Source organism: Schistocerca gregaria, chromosome 8, assembly GCF_023897955.1.
Source record: "Schistocerca gregaria isolate iqSchGreg1 chromosome 8, iqSchGreg1.2, whole genome shotgun sequence".
Lineage (NCBI taxonomy): Eukaryota > Metazoa > Arthropoda > Insecta > Orthoptera > Acrididae > Schistocerca > Schistocerca gregaria.
In genome coordinates this window covers 475,016,277-475,038,150 of record NC_064927.1, presented here as the reverse complement: position 1 = coordinate 475,038,150, position 21,874 = coordinate 475,016,277, and the positions used below count along the sequence as shown (strand labels likewise).

Genomic DNA, 21,874 nt, shown 5'->3' with positions numbered 1-21,874 from the left:
TTAGCCAAGATGGGATTTTGCAAGCATGGAGAGAAGCAGTAGAAACTCTCGCCATGTGCAGGTGAGCAATATCTTGCTGAAATGTAAGCCAAGGATGGCTTGCCATTAAGGGCAACAAACCAGGCACAGAATATTGTTGATGTATCACTGTGCTGTAATGGTGCTGCAGATGACAACTGAAGTGGCCCTGCTATGAAAAGAAACAGTTCCCCAAACCATCACTCCCGAATGCTGGGCCATATGGAAGGCAACAGTCAGGTTGGCATCCCACTATTGCCCAGGGCGTCTTCAGACACCCCTTTTCTGTTCATCGTGGCTTAGTTTGAAGCAGGACTTGGCATTGAAGACATTCTAAACCATTGAATAAGATTCCAGGCCAAAGGTATATCTGGAGACTCTCCAGACAACAGTGGGATACATATCTGAATGTCATCTGCCATATGGCCCCGACATCAAATGCATTCGCTATGAGTATGGACAACCATCAGTTGTAGAATGAAGAGACAACAATGAAAATTTGTTCTGGACCAGGAGTCAAACCCAGATTTTCCATATATCGCTAGTGGTTGCCTTACCATTTCACTATCCATGCGCAACACACGGCCAGACCCAAACTCCCATATGTCAATAACACAAGCACTGCAATATCGTATACCGGGAGTGAAGGTCTGGCGGTGCCATTTCTTTTCCCAGCAGGACCCCTTTGGTCCACGGTACCATTGCAGCACAGCAGTACAGTGACAATATTCTATCCTCCCTCCCTCCCCCCCCCCCCCCTTCCCCTCCTGTTTTGTTGCCCTTTACGACAAGCCATCCTGGGCTTGCTTACATTTCACCAAGACAGTGCTGGCTCGAACATGGTGGGAGTTTCTGCCATTTGTATTCATTCTTGCCAAACCCTACCTTGGCCAGCAAAGTTACCACATTTCTCCCCAATTGAGAATGTTTGGAGCATTACAAGTAACGCTCTCCAACCAGCTCAGGATTTTGGCAATCTAACGTGGCAGTTGGGCAGAATTTGACACAATATCCCCTCTGGATATCTAACAACTATCAATCAATACCAAACAGAATAAATGTCTGCATAGGAGCCAGAGGCAGATAAATGCGTTATTGACTTGCTCAATTTGTGCTGTTTTTCTTGTGTAAATCATCCATTTTTTTCTGAAACTGTAACCATTTGTTCACCTGCACATGTATATCACAATTACCAATTTCCACCCCATTCAGATAATTCCTTCAGGGTGCATCTGTGCTTCACTTAACCTTAGCAAAAGTATTAATTCAGAAGATAAGTTTTAGGACCTGCCAAATGGAACTCTAATTTATGATTTGTGCCTTGTGCTGTTGTACTGCCTCAAAAATCGTTAGGCTTCACTCAGTAACTGTAACCATCCATCCCCCAACTTGCTTCTGTCTTAATTAGCGTTATATACCAACTGCAGAGATTGAAAACTGTGGCTGATATTACTAAAGGTGAGTAGTTGCCAACAAAAAAAGTACATTACAACTGACCAATTAATACTTTAAAAGATTTTGAAATGTGGTTATTGTTTAAATAGACAGATTACATGCTGTTGTCTTATATATATATTTGAGTTTGGAGTTTTGCCTTAGTGCCCTTATGAAAAAGAAAACATAATTTTAAGTCTTTGGATGTCCACTTATGTTGGTTAACAGGAGCAGACCTAGTACTGATGTTCTTGGAAACGACATTTAAGGTTCCACAATTCTAAGTTGATCAATTTGATTATAGTAGCTGCTGTATTTGGAAGCTTTTGGTTAAATTTTAATGTCGTCCATTTAAAGAACTGCCCTATATGCACAATTTCTTCTGAGTATGACCTGAAAATGGCCTCTAGAGCCGAAACTGGTCAGCACTGATGTGTCAATAAAGTGTAATTTTAATTTTATCCTTGAGAGAATATTTAACATGAAATAAACAGCTATTATACTTCTGTAATGAATTAAACGGGTAGACAGCAACCAGCGATGTTGCATTCTGAAGTAAATATGAACTCGTACAATGGATCTCTTCAGGGATGGAATCAGGAAAAATGTTAGACTAAAAGGATACAATTAGACACACAATTTAACTTGGGTCTTTTCTGGGAACAGCAGAAGTCTGATTATTTCAGGCCACTACCGAATGTTTTCACCAGCCAGTTGCCAACCTTAGCTACTGAAGAAGACATCACATCATTACAGTACGCACTGTGAATGAAAAGTTGATTTCACCATGCTGCCTGCCTGGGAAAGTGGAGACCACCTCCCCCCCCCCCCCCCCTCTCTCTCTCTGCAACAGCCCATCAACTAGGCAGTGACAGTGTGCCAATATACCTAACACTCCTGCAAACAAACCAAGTTATACTGTGCAAGTAATACCCTGATTAATGAGAGTATTTTCAACATAAAAAAACACATACCAAACAAAGCTTGGGACCCAGCACTCTGAATACTAAAATCATAGTGTCAGCTGAGAGCCACTTCTGCACTTGACAGGATCTGTAACAGAACTGAGAGACCAGGGTTCGCACTCAACCTTTAGTTATCCCATCCCAGCACCACTCCACTCCACTCCACTCGACCCGGTGTGACTCTGGGGAGTGGGGAGCAATCACAGTGAAAAGGAAATGTGATATAGTGAAGACACATTCTACAGGTATCACCTGAAGCTCACAACAAGGTACTGTCAAAATATCATGTTATGAGAATGACTGCGCCCACCTGGACACCCGTGAACATTACAAACAGCTGATCTGCTGGGAAAGCTTAACATCACTTCACTTGCTCTTCTGCAATTTGTTGTTATAAAATGTCTTGCCTGATGTGCTGAAACAAACAACACTGCTTTAAAAGAAACATACATTAATTGTGCTTTATTGATATTCCTAAAGGCTGCACATACTCAATGATATTCCTCATACTTGTCACGAGATGAAAGAATTTTCCCTATAGAATGCTTTCGTAAATTTTAGCCCATATGTGAGAAATAATATTATTCAAGGAAGGGGGATAGCAGTACATTGTAATGGAAGTTCCTCTAATGATCTGTGACTAGGCAAATTGAGATTTGGAAGGTAGTGAAATACGTCCTTTGATGAAATTATCCCTTTTTTAAGGAAACCTAACATAAATGGATAAGGAAGATAAATACAACTGCTCAATAATGGCAGTGGCTGGCTGTCTTGCCTATATCTGTTACCAGAAAAGACACTGTAACCAAGTGGATGAGGGACGAGTGTAAGGGAATAGTCTTAGTCTGTGCCATCCAAATATTCAGGTGAAGTGAGTTGGGGTGGCCAGAAGGATATAAAATGCTATACACACAACACTACAGGATAAATAAAAACAAAGTTCTTGAGGTTACTGCACTTTCTTTTTAACACTCACATACATCAACATTATCTATACAACACAGTCACACATTTATTTTCAAAAATAAATTACTCATGAGCTCATATTCATCAACAATCATATCAGTCCTTCACCAACAAGAAATCACATAAAAGTGCAGAATAAAGATTTGTCTTCTACAGGAGATACATATCATACAAGTCACTTTTAAAGGATCTGCAGTTCATAAAGTAATAGCATAGCCCATGTTACATCACACAATTTGCTCAGAATTGAATCTACTGTCTCTGATAAAAGAAATACTCAACAGCATGTGTGTATTGATGTTAGTTTCTCACAATAATCAATAATTAACACCTGTTTGTTTGAACAGAAAAAAAAGCATTTGAAACCATGGGCTCCAATCCAAAGTTTTACATTAACAGTCCAGATATATGCAATGAGTATTCCAGAACCTTTAACAGATCAGCTTTGGCAAATTACTTCTCTACAGATGTATGTACATTAGTTACAAATGTAAAATAAAATACACTTAAATTGCAGTGTGCAGTGCACTGACATTTCATATCAATACATGCCTCCCAGAAGCAATGTTATGACAACTGTATGAGAAAAATATGAAATCCATACATATCAATATTTCACACACGTCATAAAGGAATTTAATGTTCCTTTACAAATGAACAGTACCTTTGGAAATCCTACATTAAGTAAACTTCACCAGAACCTATAAAATACAGACTAAATGGAACAAAAGTAAGTTAATATTGCTAAATAAGTAGCTTTAACATTCAGCACTCAAAACTGGACATAAATTACTTGTTGGACAATTAATACAGATTAGGGGAGAGGAAAAAAAAAAATATCTTGCTATCATTACAAGCAGACCCTCAATCCCAAAGGTTGATATTTGCATTGCTGATATTGATATGTAAAAACATCAGAAAGCAGCAGTGTCACTATGACGTAAGTAAAAGCTAAATGTTCCACATATGTTCTAAAATACTGATTTATAGACAATTAAAACAAATATTTGATGACCTATTTCTCAGCATACATTATTTTTGCACAAAATGTAAAGTCCATAAGAAAATTAAATTCTCACATATACAAAAGGATAACAAATACAATCTTCATATCAGTTTCTATTTTAAGTGACACAACCACTCTGCGATGAAAATTTCATGGCTTTCACATGAACATTATTGTACTGAATACTAAGCTGCCGGAAAGTCAGCGCACACCATGTTCCAACACAGAACATAGCTGTTTATTATTGGGCAAAAATGCCCTGAAAACTGCACACCGCTACAACTAAGACAGTTGTTCTTGCCTACCGAGATAGTGCTCTGTGCTATTAAAGCATCTGGTGGAAATCCTCAGGCTCTGTTGGGAAAATGTGCACAGGGAATACAAGCCTTCTAGCCACTGTCATGTATGAATGTGACATGACAAGTTTTGAACTTTAACCATGAGCTAGAAAGACACTGCTCAAATGGCCATTGCCTCATCAAGGAGAGCAGCAAGTTCTCTAAGGTGATGGACTTTGCTACCGGTCGCTGGAGATGCAGCTGTTGGTCGACCCGCATAACTGAAACACACACATCGAACATACTTTATTCTGTGAAAATGAATGAACAAAACAATACAAACAGCATAGCTTTCCCTAAATGAATGACACACAAACATTTTGTTGTACTCAACTCTCTCTCTCTCTCTCTCTCTCTCTCTCTCTCTCTCTCTCTCTCTCTCTCTCTTCCCCCCCCCCCCCCTCCTCCCTCCCTTCCCTACACTATTTCACATGTACGTAACAATTTCTGTTAAAAATTATTAACAGGTAAGAAGTAAACATTTCTTAGCTGAAAAGAGAATACATCTATTCTGCTCTGACATGACTCAGTACTTGCCCATAAACAATTAGAAACAGCACCATTATATATTTAAGGAGAGTGGGCAAGGCGGGAAAGGCAGAGAGTGGATGGAGGGTTGAGGAAGGGTGGCTTGTGACTGGAAGAGGTAGAAAGCTCATGGTATAGAAATGTCGTGCTTGCAAACTCATTCTGGCTGCAAGAAGGGGGAGTTCTGTAAAGTGTACAATGATGAGGAAGAATGGTTGAGGACAGGGAAATAGAATACATGTGGAGAAAGATTGTTGGAAAGTAGTACTGATAACACTAAATGGACAAATTTAGAATCAAAGGGCATGGATGGAGGTGAGTGTGGGCCGCAGGGGCTAGCGGAGACTGAGGCCAGGAGGATCACAGGATCAAAGGGTATGCTGCAAAGGCAGTTCCTTTCTACATAATTCAGAGAAGCTGGTATTGGCATAAAGCACCCAGACAGCATAAATTGTGAAGTAGCCATTTAATTCAAGCATGTTGGCTTAACAAATGGATGGGCAAACTCTACTCTTGGTCTCAATCTGGGTGTGGCCATTCATTTGAGTGGACATCTGGTTGGTGGCCTTGCACACAAACAAGCAAGATGCTGAGCACAATATCCATGAATTTCATAGCTGCTCTACAACCCATGCAGTCTGGATTCTTTTCCTCCAATATCAGTTTCCTGAATTGTGCGGATCAGAACTGTTGTTGCAACATATGTTTCAATCCCATAAACTTCCAAAGCTTCAATCCCCTCTTGCCTAGTTAGCCATAACGGTCTCCACCCCAGCTGCAGGACCCAAAATTCCCCTCATCCTGCACTCAATACTCTCCTCACCAAAGTCTCCTCCTTCTGTTCTATTTCCCTGTCTCAGTCCATTTCTCTCTGCCACTGTGTGCTGCGCACAACTTCCTCCGCCTGTGACCAGAACTATTTCACTGGTGCCACATTTCTGTCTTGTGCACCTTATGTTTCTTATTCAAAGCCATGAACCATATTTCCTCCTACTTTCCGCCACTTTTCTCATCTCATGTAGTCCACTAACCACTCGCCCCAGTCCATCTGCAGTGCCAGCACACTTCGATAAGCTGGGAGAATGTAGCCAAGCAGTTTTACGTGTAATCTAAAGCTCTGAAGAAAGATTCGTCTGAAAGCTAGCAACATTCTCACTTTGTTGTGTACATATTGATGACTCAGCACCTCAGCTGTGTAGTCATTGGTTACCTTTACTCCGTAAAACAACCAACCATTCTAACTAATTTGAAAAAGAGTAAATGTCATTTTTTGAATTCCATCTATTAACAAACAAGTGAAATACAAAGCACTGTATGCCACATTTTAACAGAATGTATTTCATATTTTGGCAACAGGATAGAAGACAAAATATGTGGGGGTCTGCCTGATATGTTAGTTGATAAGAAGGCTAGTGATATACAACTTTTAAAATTTTGGTCAAACAGTACGTTGGTGTACTGCCAATTCACAGTGTCCAATGGGTACAATATTTCAGTGATCAGACATGTTGCCATTGTCAACTGCACTGACCAACTGAGCTCCTGAGGATGCACAGCAAACTAATATCTCCTGCCCCATGAGCTGCTTCATCGATGCCGCGGCTGTTCGTCTGCAGCTACAGAGACTCTTGCCTCGGCGTCTGTGATACTGCTGATGTACGTTCTCTGTCTGCCCTGGTCGCCAAATCATTTTGTTTGCTGAGAATCTTCTTAAATAAACTCAGTGCTGGTTCCCAAGCCTTGCTAAGATTACAGCCACAGTTGACAATATCGTCCCTGGTATGAATTCCTATGGCCCCTCGAATGAGGCTTTGGAAGTCTGTGCAAAGATCTTGGTACATTCATATTCCATCGGATGATTCTCATGCAAATAGTGCTCTGCAACCACTTCCTTGTTGGAAAACATCAGTTGACTGTGCCTCTGGTGTTCTTGGCAATGATCTTCCACAGTTCGCACAGTCTGTCCAATACATGTCTTCCCACACTGACATTTAAGATCTTTGATGCTTCCTAATAATGCCCCTGTTTTATTGGGCGGGCAAACAACAGGGTTTACTCGGTGCTTCTTCAACATGCAGAGTATGGTATAAAGGTAAGAGTATTAGCAAGGCACACCCTCAGAAACTCAGTTCGACATCGCACCTGACGAGGGCGACGTGTCTGATCGCTGAAATATTGCGCCCATTGGGCACTATGAACTGGCAATACACCTGGACTGTTCAATGAACAAATACTCTGGGAGAAACTGAAGAGTCATATTGCAAATTTTATTCATTTGTTTGGAATCTAGAATATTTTAAGCTGCAAGTTAAGAGCATTGAAGAGTAAGTAGTTCATCTTAATTTATAATTTTTCTCATAAGTCTTAGAAGTGGCATTTTTAGTGTGGGTTTGTTCAAGCACATTATTTTAAACTCTAATCACACTGATCTAATGGATTTTAGTGCATGTGGCAAACACCTTATTCTCATGCATCCGTGCAACAAACAATACCAGCACCAACATGTAGGGGAACCTTTTTAAGTAACGCATGCCACTTATTTGAAAGTAGCATTGAATCCAAAGCTATTAGCTACGTTAATCTGTTTTTGTCAACATGATGGTTAATCCAAGTTTCCAATACATTTCTCTCTCTCTCTCTCTCTCTCTCTCTCTCTCTCTCTCTCTCTCTCAATAGCGCTGGTCATGCAACACCATGGAAGAGCTTGTATTTAGTTTGGAGTCTATGAGAGGAGTTAGTGGTAGATTGAAGCTTAGAGGCAATCCATGAAGCATGCCATGATAGTGCACTAGACGTTGCACAATCCACAGAAGGCAAGGCTCCAGCTCCCATATCGATGTCTGGGACCGCTTCCATTCGGCATTATTCTTTACTGTTCAGTCCAATTTGTCTCCAGCGGTATTCTATTTAATATGGTAATTTATTATAGTTATGTTTCACATTTTCAGGTTATGGCAAATATTTCTGTCAGTGACCATGAGGCACTGGTAGCAACAATGATTACTAAGTACGAAGGGCAGCTAAAACAAGCAGGAAGATCCGAATAGTCGACCAAGCACTGTACATATCCGTCTGTGAGAGGGCAAGCAGAAGTGATCCAAAACATTACCATCCAATCACACTAACATCTGTCCCTTGTACAACTTTGTAACATATTCCCTGCTTTAATATTATTAAGAATATCAACCTGAATGAACTACTCCATGCCAACGAGTACAGATTCCGAAAACATCAATCTAGCAAAACTCAGCTAGTGTTTACTCACAGGGCAACCTGATACTGATGTATCAATGCAGTCACACAGATGAAATGTTTCTGATTTCAGAGATGCATTTTACTTGGTACCACACGAACATTTATTGTGATTGGATTGGATTTCTTGGTAGGGAGCATGAAGCATGTTATCTTGGATGAAGAGCAATCAACAGATGTAAAAGCAACATCAAGCATGCCCAAGGAATGTATTGGAGCCCCTACTGTTCATGTTTTACATTAGTGACCAAGCAGACAGTAGTAACACCAAACTTTCTGCAGATGCTGCAGATGTCCAAGGAATGTATTGGGGCCCCTACTGTACATGTTTTACATTAGTGACCGAGCAGACAGTAGTAACATCAAACTTTCTGCAGATGCTGCAGTTATCAGTAATGAAGTATCACCTGAAAAAATTGCACAAAAATACAACCAGATCTTTAAATAAGATCCCGAAATGGTGCAAAGATTGGTAGCTTGCTTTAAATGTACAAATTAAAATTTGCACTTCATAAAAGGCATTAAATTAGTATCCTATTACTACAGTATCAGTCACAACTGAAATCAGTCACCTCCTATAAATACATGGGTGCAACTATCTGTGAGGATATGAAATTAAATGATCATATAAGCTCCGTTGTTAAAGCAGAAAGCAGACAGCAGACATCAGTTCCTTGATAGCATACAGGAAAAATGCAATCAGTCTACAACGAAAATGGCTTACAAATAATTTGTGAATCCCATCTATGAACACTGCTCAAGTTTGTGGGATCCATACCAAATAGTATTAAAAGAAGGTATTATGCATGTGCAAAGAAGAACAGCACGGATGGTAACAGGTTTGTGACTTGCAGGAGAACATCAATGAAATACTATAAAACCTGAATTGGCAGACACTTTATCAACCAATTATCCTATGAAACCGTACTCAAATATCTTCAAGAACCAGAATTAAGTGAAGAGCCTAGAGATACTTCAGCCCCTCATATCAATGCTGAAGGTACTATGAAAACAAGGCTAGACTAATTACTATATGCACAATGACATTTAAGCAGTCACTCTTCCCGTACTTCATATGTGACTGCAATGGGAAGAAACCCCAAAACAGAATAATGTTTAGCACCCTCTGCCAAACACTTCAGTGGTTTGCAGAATACATATGTATATGGTAGATGTAGGTGCTGTGTAATTACATTGGTAAGTTTAAGCTGTGATTCTACAAATTTGCATCAGCCTTTCTTATAAACAGTTGTGAGATCTTTTATGTCAAAATTGTCAGTAGTGTTACAAACCTTTTCACTGTGGAAGAAAGCATCTAGTGGTACTATCCACATAAGTAAAAACTCTTAACAACAGAACAATCATGAACCATTCACAAGATAAGAAAATATTTGTACACTCTTAACAAATTTAGTGATCCCAGTCAAAAGATGCTACATTACACTGATACTTTAACAGGGGACCAGAACTGAAAATATACCATAACTTAGCTTCTGTAATATAGTTACTAATTATAAGTGAAGAAGGTCAGAAGTTTATTATACAAATTGTTGGCTATAAATCCCATACTACCCCTCACCTAATTTGTCTGATTGCAGAAGAGGGAGGGTGAAGTTTCGAGCTCTCAGTTTCAGCAGGTTCAGACTGTCTGCCAAAGAACCTGCTAAACAACCCACCGTGCTGCACCTCAGGCGTTCTGGAAAATGCAGGAATCACAAATTCTTTCCTATCACGGCCAAACTCAAAATGTTCAACCACATGTAATATACAGAAATGCAAACAGAAATGTATAAGGAAAATAACAATTTCACATTAGATACTACAGAAAGACTGCTTTATTTTCTCATGAACACCTGCATTTCTAATGGATGACTACGATTATGTTACTAATCTTGTGTTAATTTCACCTTCAATCAGTTGTGGTGTTTTTCAACCAGCCTTCCCTGTTAGCAAGATACAAGAACAAGAAATTATTTGCGTTGTATGCATGCAAATCACACCCACACCCACACACACCCACACCCACACCCACACCCACACCCACACCCAAAGCAACAAGTACTAGGGACAAACATCACTCCCTGCCCAAAGGGCTACTCGAGAGAGAGAGAGAGAGAGAGAGAGAGAGAGAGAGAGAGAGAGAGAGAGAGAGAGAGAGAGAGAGAGAGAGAATCTATGACTGCACTTGCAAAATACCAATACGTATCATAACACGCAACACAAAACAATTTTGTGAAAGTACTCCATTTTCTGGAGAATAAAGCAGGAGTTGTCTTTAAAACAATGGACATGAACTATCTGATGTAAAAATCAACTATTTGATATAATCTAGTTTACACACGGTGTATATGAACTGGGGCAACCTGGAAAACCCCAGGATTTTTTTAGAATTCCGGTAATTTTTCATTGTTCTGGTATTCAGTTAATTTTATGTAATTTTGACTGGTAAGAACTGATAGTCTAACAAACAATATTACTTTATGCTGTTACTGCAGAATAATACTGCAGCAACAAAACATGAACAAGACAAAAAAACTCAAATTGCAAAGGAAATGAGCAATATAAAAAGAACCACAGTTCTATTCTGGGAGTAGTGTGGAAAAAAAGTAAGGACACATAACACCTAACCAGAGAATAATCGCTGGATAATTAAACTGGTGATTTTGCAGGGTTAGCAAAGTTAACTAGAGTATGAGTTTTGACAATGGTAGGAATAGTTACAGAATTAGTGATGAGAAGATTGTTTGTTAGAATGAGGAAGTCAAAGAAACGAGGACATCACACAAATTATGGAAGAATATGACAATTCAAAATTTATACAAAAATTTAGTACTACTACTATTCAATCTCATCCTTGAGAAACTGGAGCATATGTATCAAATGTGAAACTATTTCCTAACATAAAGCTTTTTGCTTGTAGTAGGCCAAATAGGTATTTCATATTGGTACTTCGCGAATTATATTCTGCTATATTATAAAAATGACCATTATTACCAAAACAGTCTTGTTTATTTGGTGTGTGTTACAATTGCTGCAATATCAGAAAGGCCATTTTTTTTATCTAGTAGATAGTGACAAAATAGACGCAATCAGATTGAGAAACCAAGCCAGTCTTGGGTTACTATTTGTAATAACAGCTTTTTCGGTATTAGACAACAACATTTTGATTTTTCATATAGCAAAATGTTCGACGAACTCTGATGAGGTAACAGACTCTTTCACAGAGAGAAAAGCTGTAGCAAGACCGGGGGGGAGGGGGGGGGGATTGAAGAAATGTGTAGTGTATTGCTTGTTTCTTTTGTCTTTACTGGTTTTATGCATCCTATAATCAATTTTTAATCCCCCCCCCATGAACCATGGACCTTGCCGTTGGTGGCGAGGCTTGCGTGCCTCAGCGATACAGATAGCCGTACCGTAGGTACAACCACAAAGGAGGAGTATCTGTTGAGAGGCCAGACAAACGTGTGGTTCCTGAAGAGGGACAGCGCCTTTTCAGTAGTTGCAGGGGCAACAGTCTGGATGATTGACTGATCTGGCCTTGTAACAATAAACAAAACGGCCTTGCTGTGCTGGTACTGTGAACGGCTGAAAGCAATGGGAAATTAAAGCTGTAATTTTTCCCGAGGGCATGCAGCTTTACTGTATGGTTAAATGATGATGGCGTCCTCGGGTAAAATATTCCGGAGGATCTCCGGGTGGGGACTACTCAAGAGGACGTTGGGAGAAAGAAAACTGGCATTCTATAGACCAGAGCATGGAATGTCAGATCCCCTAATTGGGCAGGTAGGTTAAAAAATTTAAAAAGGGAAATAGACAGGTTAAAGAGAGATATAGTGGGAATTGGTGAAGTTCGGTGGCAGGAGGAACAAGACTTTTGGTCAGGTGAATACAGGGTTATAAATACAAAATCAAATAGGGATAATGAAGGAGTAGGTTTAATAATGAATTAAAAAAATAGGGATGCAGGTAAGCTACTACGAACAGCATAGTGAACACATTATTGTGACCAAGGTAGACACGACGCCCACGCCTACTACAGTAGTACAAGTTTATATGCCAACTAGCTCTGCAGATTATGAAGAAATTGATGAAATGTATGATGAGATAAAAGAAGTTATTCAGGTAGTGAAGTAAGACGAAAATTTAATAGTCATGAGTGACTGGAATTCGACAGAAGGAAAAGGGAGAGAAGGAAACATAGTAGGTGAATATGGATTGGGGGTAAGAAATGAAAGAGGAAGCCGTCTGGTAGAATTTTGCGCAGAGAACAACAATCATAGCTAACACTTGGTTCAATAACCATAAAATAAGGTTGTATACTTGGAAGAAGCCTTGAGATACTGATAGGTTTCAGATAGGTTATATAATAGTAAGACAGGGATTTAGGAACCAGGTTTTAAGTTGTAAGACATTTCCAGGGGCAGATGTGGACTCTGACCAATATCTATTGGTTATGAACTGTAGATTAAAACTGAAGAAACTGCAAAAAGGTGGGAATTTAAGGAGATGGGACCTGGATAAACTGAAAGAACCAGAGGTTGTACAGAGTTTCAGGGAGAGCATAAGGGAACAATTGACAGGAATGGGGGGAAGAAATACAGTAAAAGAAGAACGGGTAGCTCTGAGGGATGAAGTAGTGAAGGCAGCAGAAGATCAAGTAGGTAAAAAGATGAGGGCTAATAGAAATCCTTGGGTATCAGGGGAAATATTGAATTTAATTGACGAAAGGAGAAAATATAAAAATGCAGTAAATGAAGCAGGCAAAAAGGAATACAAACGTATCAAAAATGAGATTGACAGGAAGTGCAAAATGGCTAAGCAGGGATGGCTAGAGGACAAATGTAAGGATGTAGAGGCCTATCTCAATAGGGGTAAGATAGATACTGCCTACAGGAAAATTAAAGAGACCTTTGGAGAAAAGAGAGCCACTTGTATGAATATCAACAGCTCAGATGGAAACCCAGTTCTAAGCAAAGAAGGGAAAGCAAAAAGGTGGAAGGAGTATATTGAGGGTCTATACAAGACAATATTATGGAAAAGGCCCTGGGAGTAAACAACATTCTACTGGAACTACTGACGGCATTGGGAGAGCCAGTCCTGGCAAAACTCTACCATCTGGGGAGCAAGATGTATGAAAGAGGCGAAATACCCTCAGACTTCAAGAAGAATATAGTAACTCCAATCCCAAAGAAACAGGTGTCGACAGATGTGAAATTTACCGAACTATAAGTTTAATAAGTCACGGCTGCAAAATACTAACACGAATTCTTTACAGACAAATGGAAAACTAGTAGAAGCCGACCTCGGGGAAGACAGTTTGGAGTCCATTGAAATGTTGGAACACGTGAGACAATACTGACCCTACGACTTATCTTAGAAGAAAGATAATGGAAAGGCAAACCTATGATTCTAGCATTTGTAGACTTGGAGAAAGCTTTTGACATTGTTGACTGGAATACTCTCTTTCAAATTCTGAAGGTGGCAGGGGTAAAATATAGGGAGCAAAGGGCTATTTACAATTTGTACAGAAACCAGATGGTAGTTAGAAGAGTCCAGGGGCACGAAAGGGAAGCAGTGGTTGGGAAGGGAGTGATACAGGGTTGTAGCCTCTCCCCAATGTTATTCAATCTGTGTATTGAGCAAGCAGTAAAGGAAACAAATAAAAATTTGGAGTAGGTATTAAAATCCATCGAGAAGAAATAAAAACTTTGAGGTTCGCCGATGACATTGCAATTCTGTCAGAGACAGCAAAGGACTTGGAAGAGCAGTTGAACGGAATGGACATTGTCTTGAAAGGAGGATATAAGATGAACATCAACAAAAGCAAAACAAGGATAATGGAATGTAGTCTAATTAAATCAGGTAATGCTGAGGGAATTAGATTAGGAAATGAAACACTTAAAGTAGTAAAGGAGTTTTGCTATTTGGGGAGCAAAATATCTGATGATGGTCGAAGTAGGGAGGATATAAAATGTAGTCTGGCAATGGTAAGGAAAGCGTTTCTGAAGAAGAGAAATTTGTTAACATCGAGTATAGATTTAAGTGTCAGGAAGTCATTTCTGAAAGTAATTGTATGGAGTGTAGCCATGTATGGAAGTGAAACATGGACGATAAATAGTTTGGACAAGAAGAGAATAGAAGCTTTTGAAATGTGGTGCTACAGAAGAATACTGAAGATTAGATGGGTAGACCACATAACCAATGAGGAGGTATTGAATAGGATCGGGGAGAAGAAAAGTTTTTGGCACAACTTGACAAGAAGAAGGGACCGGTTAGAAGGACATGTTCTGAGGCATCAAGGGATCACAAATTTAGCATTGGAGGGCAGCGTGGAGGGTAAAAATCGTAGAGGGAGACCAAGAGATGAATACACTAGGCAGATTCAGAAGGATGTAGGTTGCAGTAGGTACTGGGAGATGAAGAAGCTTGCACAGGACAGAGTAGCATGGAGAGCTGTATCAAACCAGTTTCAGGACTGAAGACCACCACAACAACAACAAAATTTAATTTTATTTCACAGAGAACAGAAAGTTATTAGCTAATAAGCAACAAAGAATCCATATTTTAAGAAGAGTTATTGTTCTTCCTATTACAAATAACCCCATCCAGTATTCATTGTGAGGGGGGGAAAAAAAAAAAACAACAACCTGAGGCAGGGTGTCACGCCGGTTGACTGGGAGCAGGAGAGGCACCACAGGACATTTTAATTTCCGCTGTCCTGACTATAGTTTGATGGGATCCATTACAAAATACACACATTTGAGTTCTGAAGTGCGAAATACAGTGATGTGCAGCAGAAGAACGCTGTGTGAAGAGGCTTGGCACAGCATTTTGGCACACGTAAGACCAAGTAACGCGTCTTACATTTCCTCGAAGTTACATGTTTTATTCATCAGACTCATCGGAAAATGTGCACTTCTAAATGAACATATTTTTGAAAAGTCTTTTTGTTTTTAATTTATGACGTCCTATCGCAAATGCTAGTGGGGGGGGGGGGGGGGGGGGGAGCCATCTAGTATTGCCCCGGTTTGAAATATTGTAGATCTGGGGCTGCTGCGCAGAGCAGTCTTGAGTTGTTGAGTTATCCGGGGTGGGGGTAGCCTCCATGTCATGTGATCTGTGTATTTACGGTCAGTGGCTTTGGTGTTTCCTCTTCATTTATTGCTCTCTCGTCACGTGGGGGAGGGGCAGGGGACAAAGAACGGAAACGGAAAGCTAAAATGTGTTTTTAGTTTCAGATTTTATTTTATTCCACCTTTCTGACAGTCAAGAATTAATCGCCTTGGAGAACAATGAAATTATTTTTGTCGCCTTGCTAATGAAATTCATGTTTTATTTATCTTTTCCACTGAGGCAACCAATTTAATTGACACGAAGTGTTGAATTCCACAGTATTGGTTAATTTCAATTGTTCACTGCATTTCAAGTGCACATTTTCATCTTTTAGCACGTATGGCATTATGCCATAATAAAGAACCAAACATGAGATAATACAGTACACCAAGAAAATTTACACCCTGAAAACCACAATGAAAAGCTTAATATCAGGTCGAGGCCTACGTTGTTGGGAATCTCAACATACGAATGTGCACTTTAAGCCAAATTATTCATTTCAGTATGGTTTATGACACTCCAATGCTCTTGAGTATCCTCTGACGTCTTGTTTCTTTAATGATAGAATGTATGATCTTTTAAAGTTTTACACATACGAACACACGGGCTTCCTACGTCATTCTAGCTGCGCAAACGTGGTGATGCGTCTTACCTGGCACGCTCTGCCAACTGCTCAAACAAATCTATTTCCAACAGATCGCGGGAATATATTGCGAATTGTGGTTTGAAAAGCGTTATTTTATAAAGTAAATTTCCTTTTACGCAAATGAACTATGTGCGAGAATGTACAATGAATTTCTTAAATCACAGAGCCTTTAACTCTCATTCAAAAATCAACTATTTGATGGCAAGCCATTTAGAAGAATTATGAGCCCAGAAGATCAGAGATTTATGTCGGTATTTAACATTTTACAGGCACATTTGTGTGGTTTATCTTAAAGTGTAAAATGCGCAACAAAGGTTACGTGAAAGCATAGCTTATATATATTAATTTAAACCATTAACTCTTCCTGTTTGTGTGTGTGCACTAGTTAACAGTGATGTCGCTGTTAGCTGACTACGTCACATGTCCTACGCTCTGAATATTCACTGTCATTGGCTGGCGAGATCACGTGACATGAGCTATGACTGGATTAAAAAAATGCATCACAATCTCGATTTCAATGCTTCGGAAAGCAACATGTTCGGTAGAATTCAAATTTATACTTTCGTAATACAAAAATATGCAGCATACATGTAGCTCTCACTTAACACACAAGAAGTTTATTTTTAACCGGGAGATCTGGGAATTTTTTTTCCTTATCCACGTATACACCCAGTTACAATACTTGTCATTTACAGTTTTCTGTACAAACTTTTGAGTCTTTCTCACATACTTTACATAAGAAAAGATGATGATGATAATAATAATAATAATAATAATAATAATAATAATAATAATAATAATAATAATAACAACGCAAAGAGCATGCCAAACTACAGGCAATGCACAGCTACAGACATAAGCAATGTGTTTACAATGCTATCTCTCATAGGAAAATACTACTGATGCAGCAGCATTGCATTCTGGCCAGATTGCCCGAGCAGCCAGAAACAGTGGTCATGTGAGCATGGGGGTGTGCTTGCTTTTGTGAATGCATAAATGTACATATTTTTAAACGTATTTTCTGTTATCCAGCTCCCCTCACAACCACAAATGCCATCATTTGCCCATTTCCTAGTCATTACCCACTTCCTCAACTCTGTCCGTACCGCAATGGACTACAGCTCCAGCTAAGAAATGAATCAATTTCCCTGGTTTTAACTCTGTCCCACATATTGTTCTTTACATGCTGCCTAAACCATGGAATCCCTTCCAATTGCCTAACAGTAAAAATTGCTTTCTCTGGATCCTACCTTTCCTTTCACAATGACCTTCACCTTTTCAGATTCTGCCAGTCCTCATCCCTCACAAATCTGGTGCTAAAAAAACATCCCCATGGCACAGGCATCCCAGACCCACCTCTGCTTCCTCCTCAAGATACTACTACTGTGAAACCCCTACAACTTCATAAACTTGTGTAAGCTAGCAAGCTAACTGACATCAGACTGCTGCCTTGGGCCAATAGTATCCAACCCCCTTCATAACCACAGTGTTGCTTCTTGTCAATCCCTCATACCACCCAGACCCTGCCTAGCTGACCTTTTGCACTTGCCACATCTCTCAAAATTCCCTAACAACACTTCACCAAACCCAGAGCCACAACAAACCAAAGTCCTCAGCCCCACATCCAAATTTAACTGTGTTGGACTTGTCAAATATCTACTCTCCTTCTCACAATCCCTGCAATGGAAACATTTATTTTCCACTAATCCCTCCAACCAAAGCCAACCTCTCCCAATACCAACTCGTCTCTCCCAGTTCGTGCCACCATCCAACAGTGACCCACCCTCCTCCCACATAACGAGCCACTGGTCATCATCCAGGAAATTCGTACTTCCAACTTGGTCACACTGTCCTTCCCCAGGACCCTTCCTAAGAATGCCAACCTTTCAGCAGAAGAAAGGGCAACCACAAACAGCCTCAAAACAGGCCATGATCTGATCACCCTACTGCAGACAGAATTTCCACCACAGTCGCTATGGATTATTCCACAACAGTCACTATGGATCAAAGTGGCCACCAGTTGTCTGACAACTCGACCTATAAACAGTGCCAGAATGATCCCATTCCAGAAGTCCAACATAACTTCCAGACCCTGCTTAAGGCCTTTCATAAAACCTCTCCCCTGAATCCCTCTCCCTCGTCACCCCTATGACAACCCACACACCCAAATTCTACATGTTCCCCACATACACCCAAATTCTACATGCTCCCCAAAATCCACAAACCCAACAATCCTGGATGGCCCCACTACAGCTGCTTATAGTGTACCCACTGAAAGGATGTTTGCCCTCATTGACCAAGACCTCTAATCTACTGACCGAAATCTAGTCTCTCAAGTCACAGACCTCAACCACTTCCTTCACTGACACTCTGCCATCCCCATCCCTTTACCTCCTGGATCACTACTCGTCACCATTGATGTCACTTCCCCATATACCAGGTGATCATAAAGTCAGTATAAATTTGAAAACTGAATAAATCACTGAATAATGCAGATAGAGAGGTACAAATTGACACACATGCTTGGAATGACATGGGATTTTATTAGAACCAAAAAAATACAAAATTTCAAAAAATGTCTGACAGATGGTGCTTTATCTGATCAGAGAAGCAATAATTAGCATAACAAAGTAAGACAAAGCAAAGATGATGTTCTTTACAGGAAATGCTCAATATATCCACCACCATTCCTCAATAATAGCTGTAGTCAAGGAATAATGTTGTGAACAGCACTGTACAGCATGTCCGGAGTTATGGTGAGGCATTGGCGTCGGATGTTTTCTTTCAGCATCCCTAGAGATGTCGGTCTATCACGATACACTTGCGGCTTCAGATAACCCCAAAGACAATAATTGCATGGACTGAGGTCTGGGGACCTGGGAGGCAAAGCATGACGAAAGTGGCGGCTGAGCACACGATCATCACCAAACAATGCGCGAAAGAGATCTTTCACGCATCAAGCAATTTTTTTTTTTTGTTCTATTAAAACCCCATGTCATTCCAAGCATGTGTGTCAATTTTTACCTCTCTATCTACATTATTCCGTGGTTTATTAAGTTTTCAAATTTATACTGACTTTTTGATCACCCGGGTACTGACATCCTTCAGGCCCATGGCCCTACCACTACTGAAAACTACCTCTTCCAACATCCTTCAGACTGCAAACCCATAACCTCATTCCTCACACACCTTACTATCTTCATCCTCTGACACAACTTCTCTCCTTGGAAGGGAGGTATACAAACAAACCCATGGCATAGCCATAGGACCCAGCATGACACCCTCCTACACCAACCTGTTTATGGGTCATAACAAGAAACCTTCCAAAACCTCAAATACCTGGTCTGCTTCAGGTTCACTGACATCATGATTTGGGCTGAGAGACAAGACACCCTATCCTCATTCCCTCACAACCTCAACACCTTCTCTCCCATCTGCTTCACTTGGTCCTCCTCAACATAGCGTGCCATCTACCTCCACGTTCACCACCACCCCTCTGATGGCTCCATCCACACCTCTGTTCACATTAAACCCACGAACCACCTACAGTAGCTGCATTTTGACAGCTGTCATCTGTCCCTACACCAAAAAATCCCTCCCATACAGCCTGGCCACACAGGGAGAGTGAATCAGCAATGAGAAGAACTCCCTTGATCAGCATCTGAAGGTCTCTCAAAGGCCTATTCCCCATGCCTAGTCTGCAAACACCTTTCCAGTCCTAGGTCCCCACACATCCAACTCTCGCACCACTCCTATGAACCAGGTAGAAAGGAGCACCCCTTCATCACTCAATACACCCCAGACTGGGACAACTTGATATTCTTTGCCAGGGCTTTGATTATCAATTAAATTCCCTGAAATGACTAATGTCCTTCCCAAGATCATTCCCACCCCTCCTAAAGTCATCTTGCGTCACCCACCCAACCTCCCTTTCATCTTAGTCCCTATGCCACACCCAATTCCAAACCCTTGTCACAGGGAAGATATCAAGACCCAGACACAAGACCCAGACACAAGACCCAGACACAAGACCTGCCCAATCTATTGGCCCAGCTGGTCGTAGGTTGTGTTACAAAAATGAACAGCATAGAGACAGAAGTGATGACACTTTCTGCAGGACCTGACCATCATTTTGCAGGACAATGCTCAAGCAGGTACAGTGCAAGCTGTTACTGATTTGTTTGATGGGGCTGTTAAGTGCAATCCCACCTACTGCACTCCCCTGACTTAAGCCATCGTGAATTCAACTATTTCTAAACTGAAGGAAACACTTCACAGAATTCACTTCAGAACTGCTAGAAATTCGTCTGGCAACAGACCACGCTGCTCAAAGTGTCAACACGACTGGCACTGCTTAGAGTATCCTACTACTTCCACATCACTGGCAACGGGTTATACACAATGCTGGTGACTAATTTGAAAGTCAGTAAAACTTTGAAACACACATCTATTTGGTATGAGCAGTAAATAAATAGTTGCTACTATTAAAGTTCCAACCCTCATATATTGGTGTGACTACCAACCAGGTAAACACAGCATGCTGGATTTTAATGACTTCTTCACAATCTGGGCCATTTGGACCCTCCCTTCCACCACCAGTTTTTCTGAACTGTGTACATGGTAGTTAGTTATGTTTACAACACTTTCTCAACTCTCAAAATCATCTGGGCCTCAACCTACAGTAACCTACTGTCCCCATACAGTCCACTCACCAGTTTCCCCCTGTCCTATCACCTCCTCCCAATTCACAGCCCCTCTCCTTCATTGTGCACCACTTTTTACTCTTCTCTGTTCCTCTCCTTTACTGCCTCCCATTCCCTCTCTCACCCCCACCCCTCACATCACGATACTGGGCCTGGCAGCCTTTTCTGGCTATCATCCATTCCCTGCATACTCTGCCATAGCTTTTCCAATGATTTAACAGCAGCATGACTGCAGCAAAGAAGGGGCTGTATCCTGAAATGGTAAACAAAACATGAGCAAGGTATGCATGTTGTTGCTATGACACGAATGCACAAGTAAAATGTGGAAACAAGGACAGTCAGGGTAGTAACAACAGAACCTGCCCCTTTTCTAGCAGCTGCTTTCTGAAAGTTAGTTGAGAAATAGACTGGGAGAGAAAGGATATAGAACTGTCACATTTAAGAAAGAGTGCAATTTATTCTACATTCACATGACTACTCCACAATTCACACTTAACTGCCTGGCAGAGGAGTCATCTAACTACTTTCATACTTCCCCTAGCGTTACACTCCTGAACAGCATGCAGGAAAAGCCAATACTTAATCTTTCTGTGTGAGCTCAGATTTCTTTTTTTCTACTGCCATGATCATTTCTCCATATCAGGTCAGGTGTCAAATTATTTTACAGGGTGTATACGCGGACGAGGAAAAAAATTCCCAGATTCCCCAGTTAAAAATACACTTCCTACTGGATGAAAATGCACTTTTTCCATGTTAAGTAACAGTATACTTTTCCTCAGAACTGTAAAACTCAAAAATCCTTTCAATGGTTGTGGTTTTATACACCAGCGTAGAATTTCCCGGCACTTTAGGAAAAGAAACTCAGGGGAAAAAAAAAACACGTTTTTGAAAGATGTCTGAAGTGC

The 21,874-nt window shown here is 40.5% G+C and overlaps 1 protein-coding gene across 6 annotated transcripts in view; it reads right to left on the bottom strand.

Moving 5' to 3' along the window:
- Nucleotides 1-3,357: 3,357 nt before the first annotated feature.
- The window catches only part of LOC126284405 (2-oxoglutarate dehydrogenase complex component E1-like), a 115,943-nt gene continuing 97,426 nt past the window's right edge, over nt 3,358-21,874 (bottom strand). For 3 of the 6 annotated variants that reach the window (XM_049983311.1, XM_049983314.1, XM_049983312.1), the window contains 2 exons: nt 10,087-10,203; nt 3,358-4,948 (listed from right to left, as the gene is read on the bottom strand). In XM_049983311.1, coding sequence (XP_049839268.1) covers nt 4,849-4,948; nt 10,087-10,203 — 217 coding nt within the window. In that variant the 3' untranslated portion in view covers nt 3,358-4,848. The remainder of the gene's footprint in view (nt 4,949-10,086; nt 10,204-21,874) is intronic. The other 3 variants (XM_049983315.1, XM_049983317.1, XM_049983316.1) reach the window with 1 other exon arrangement.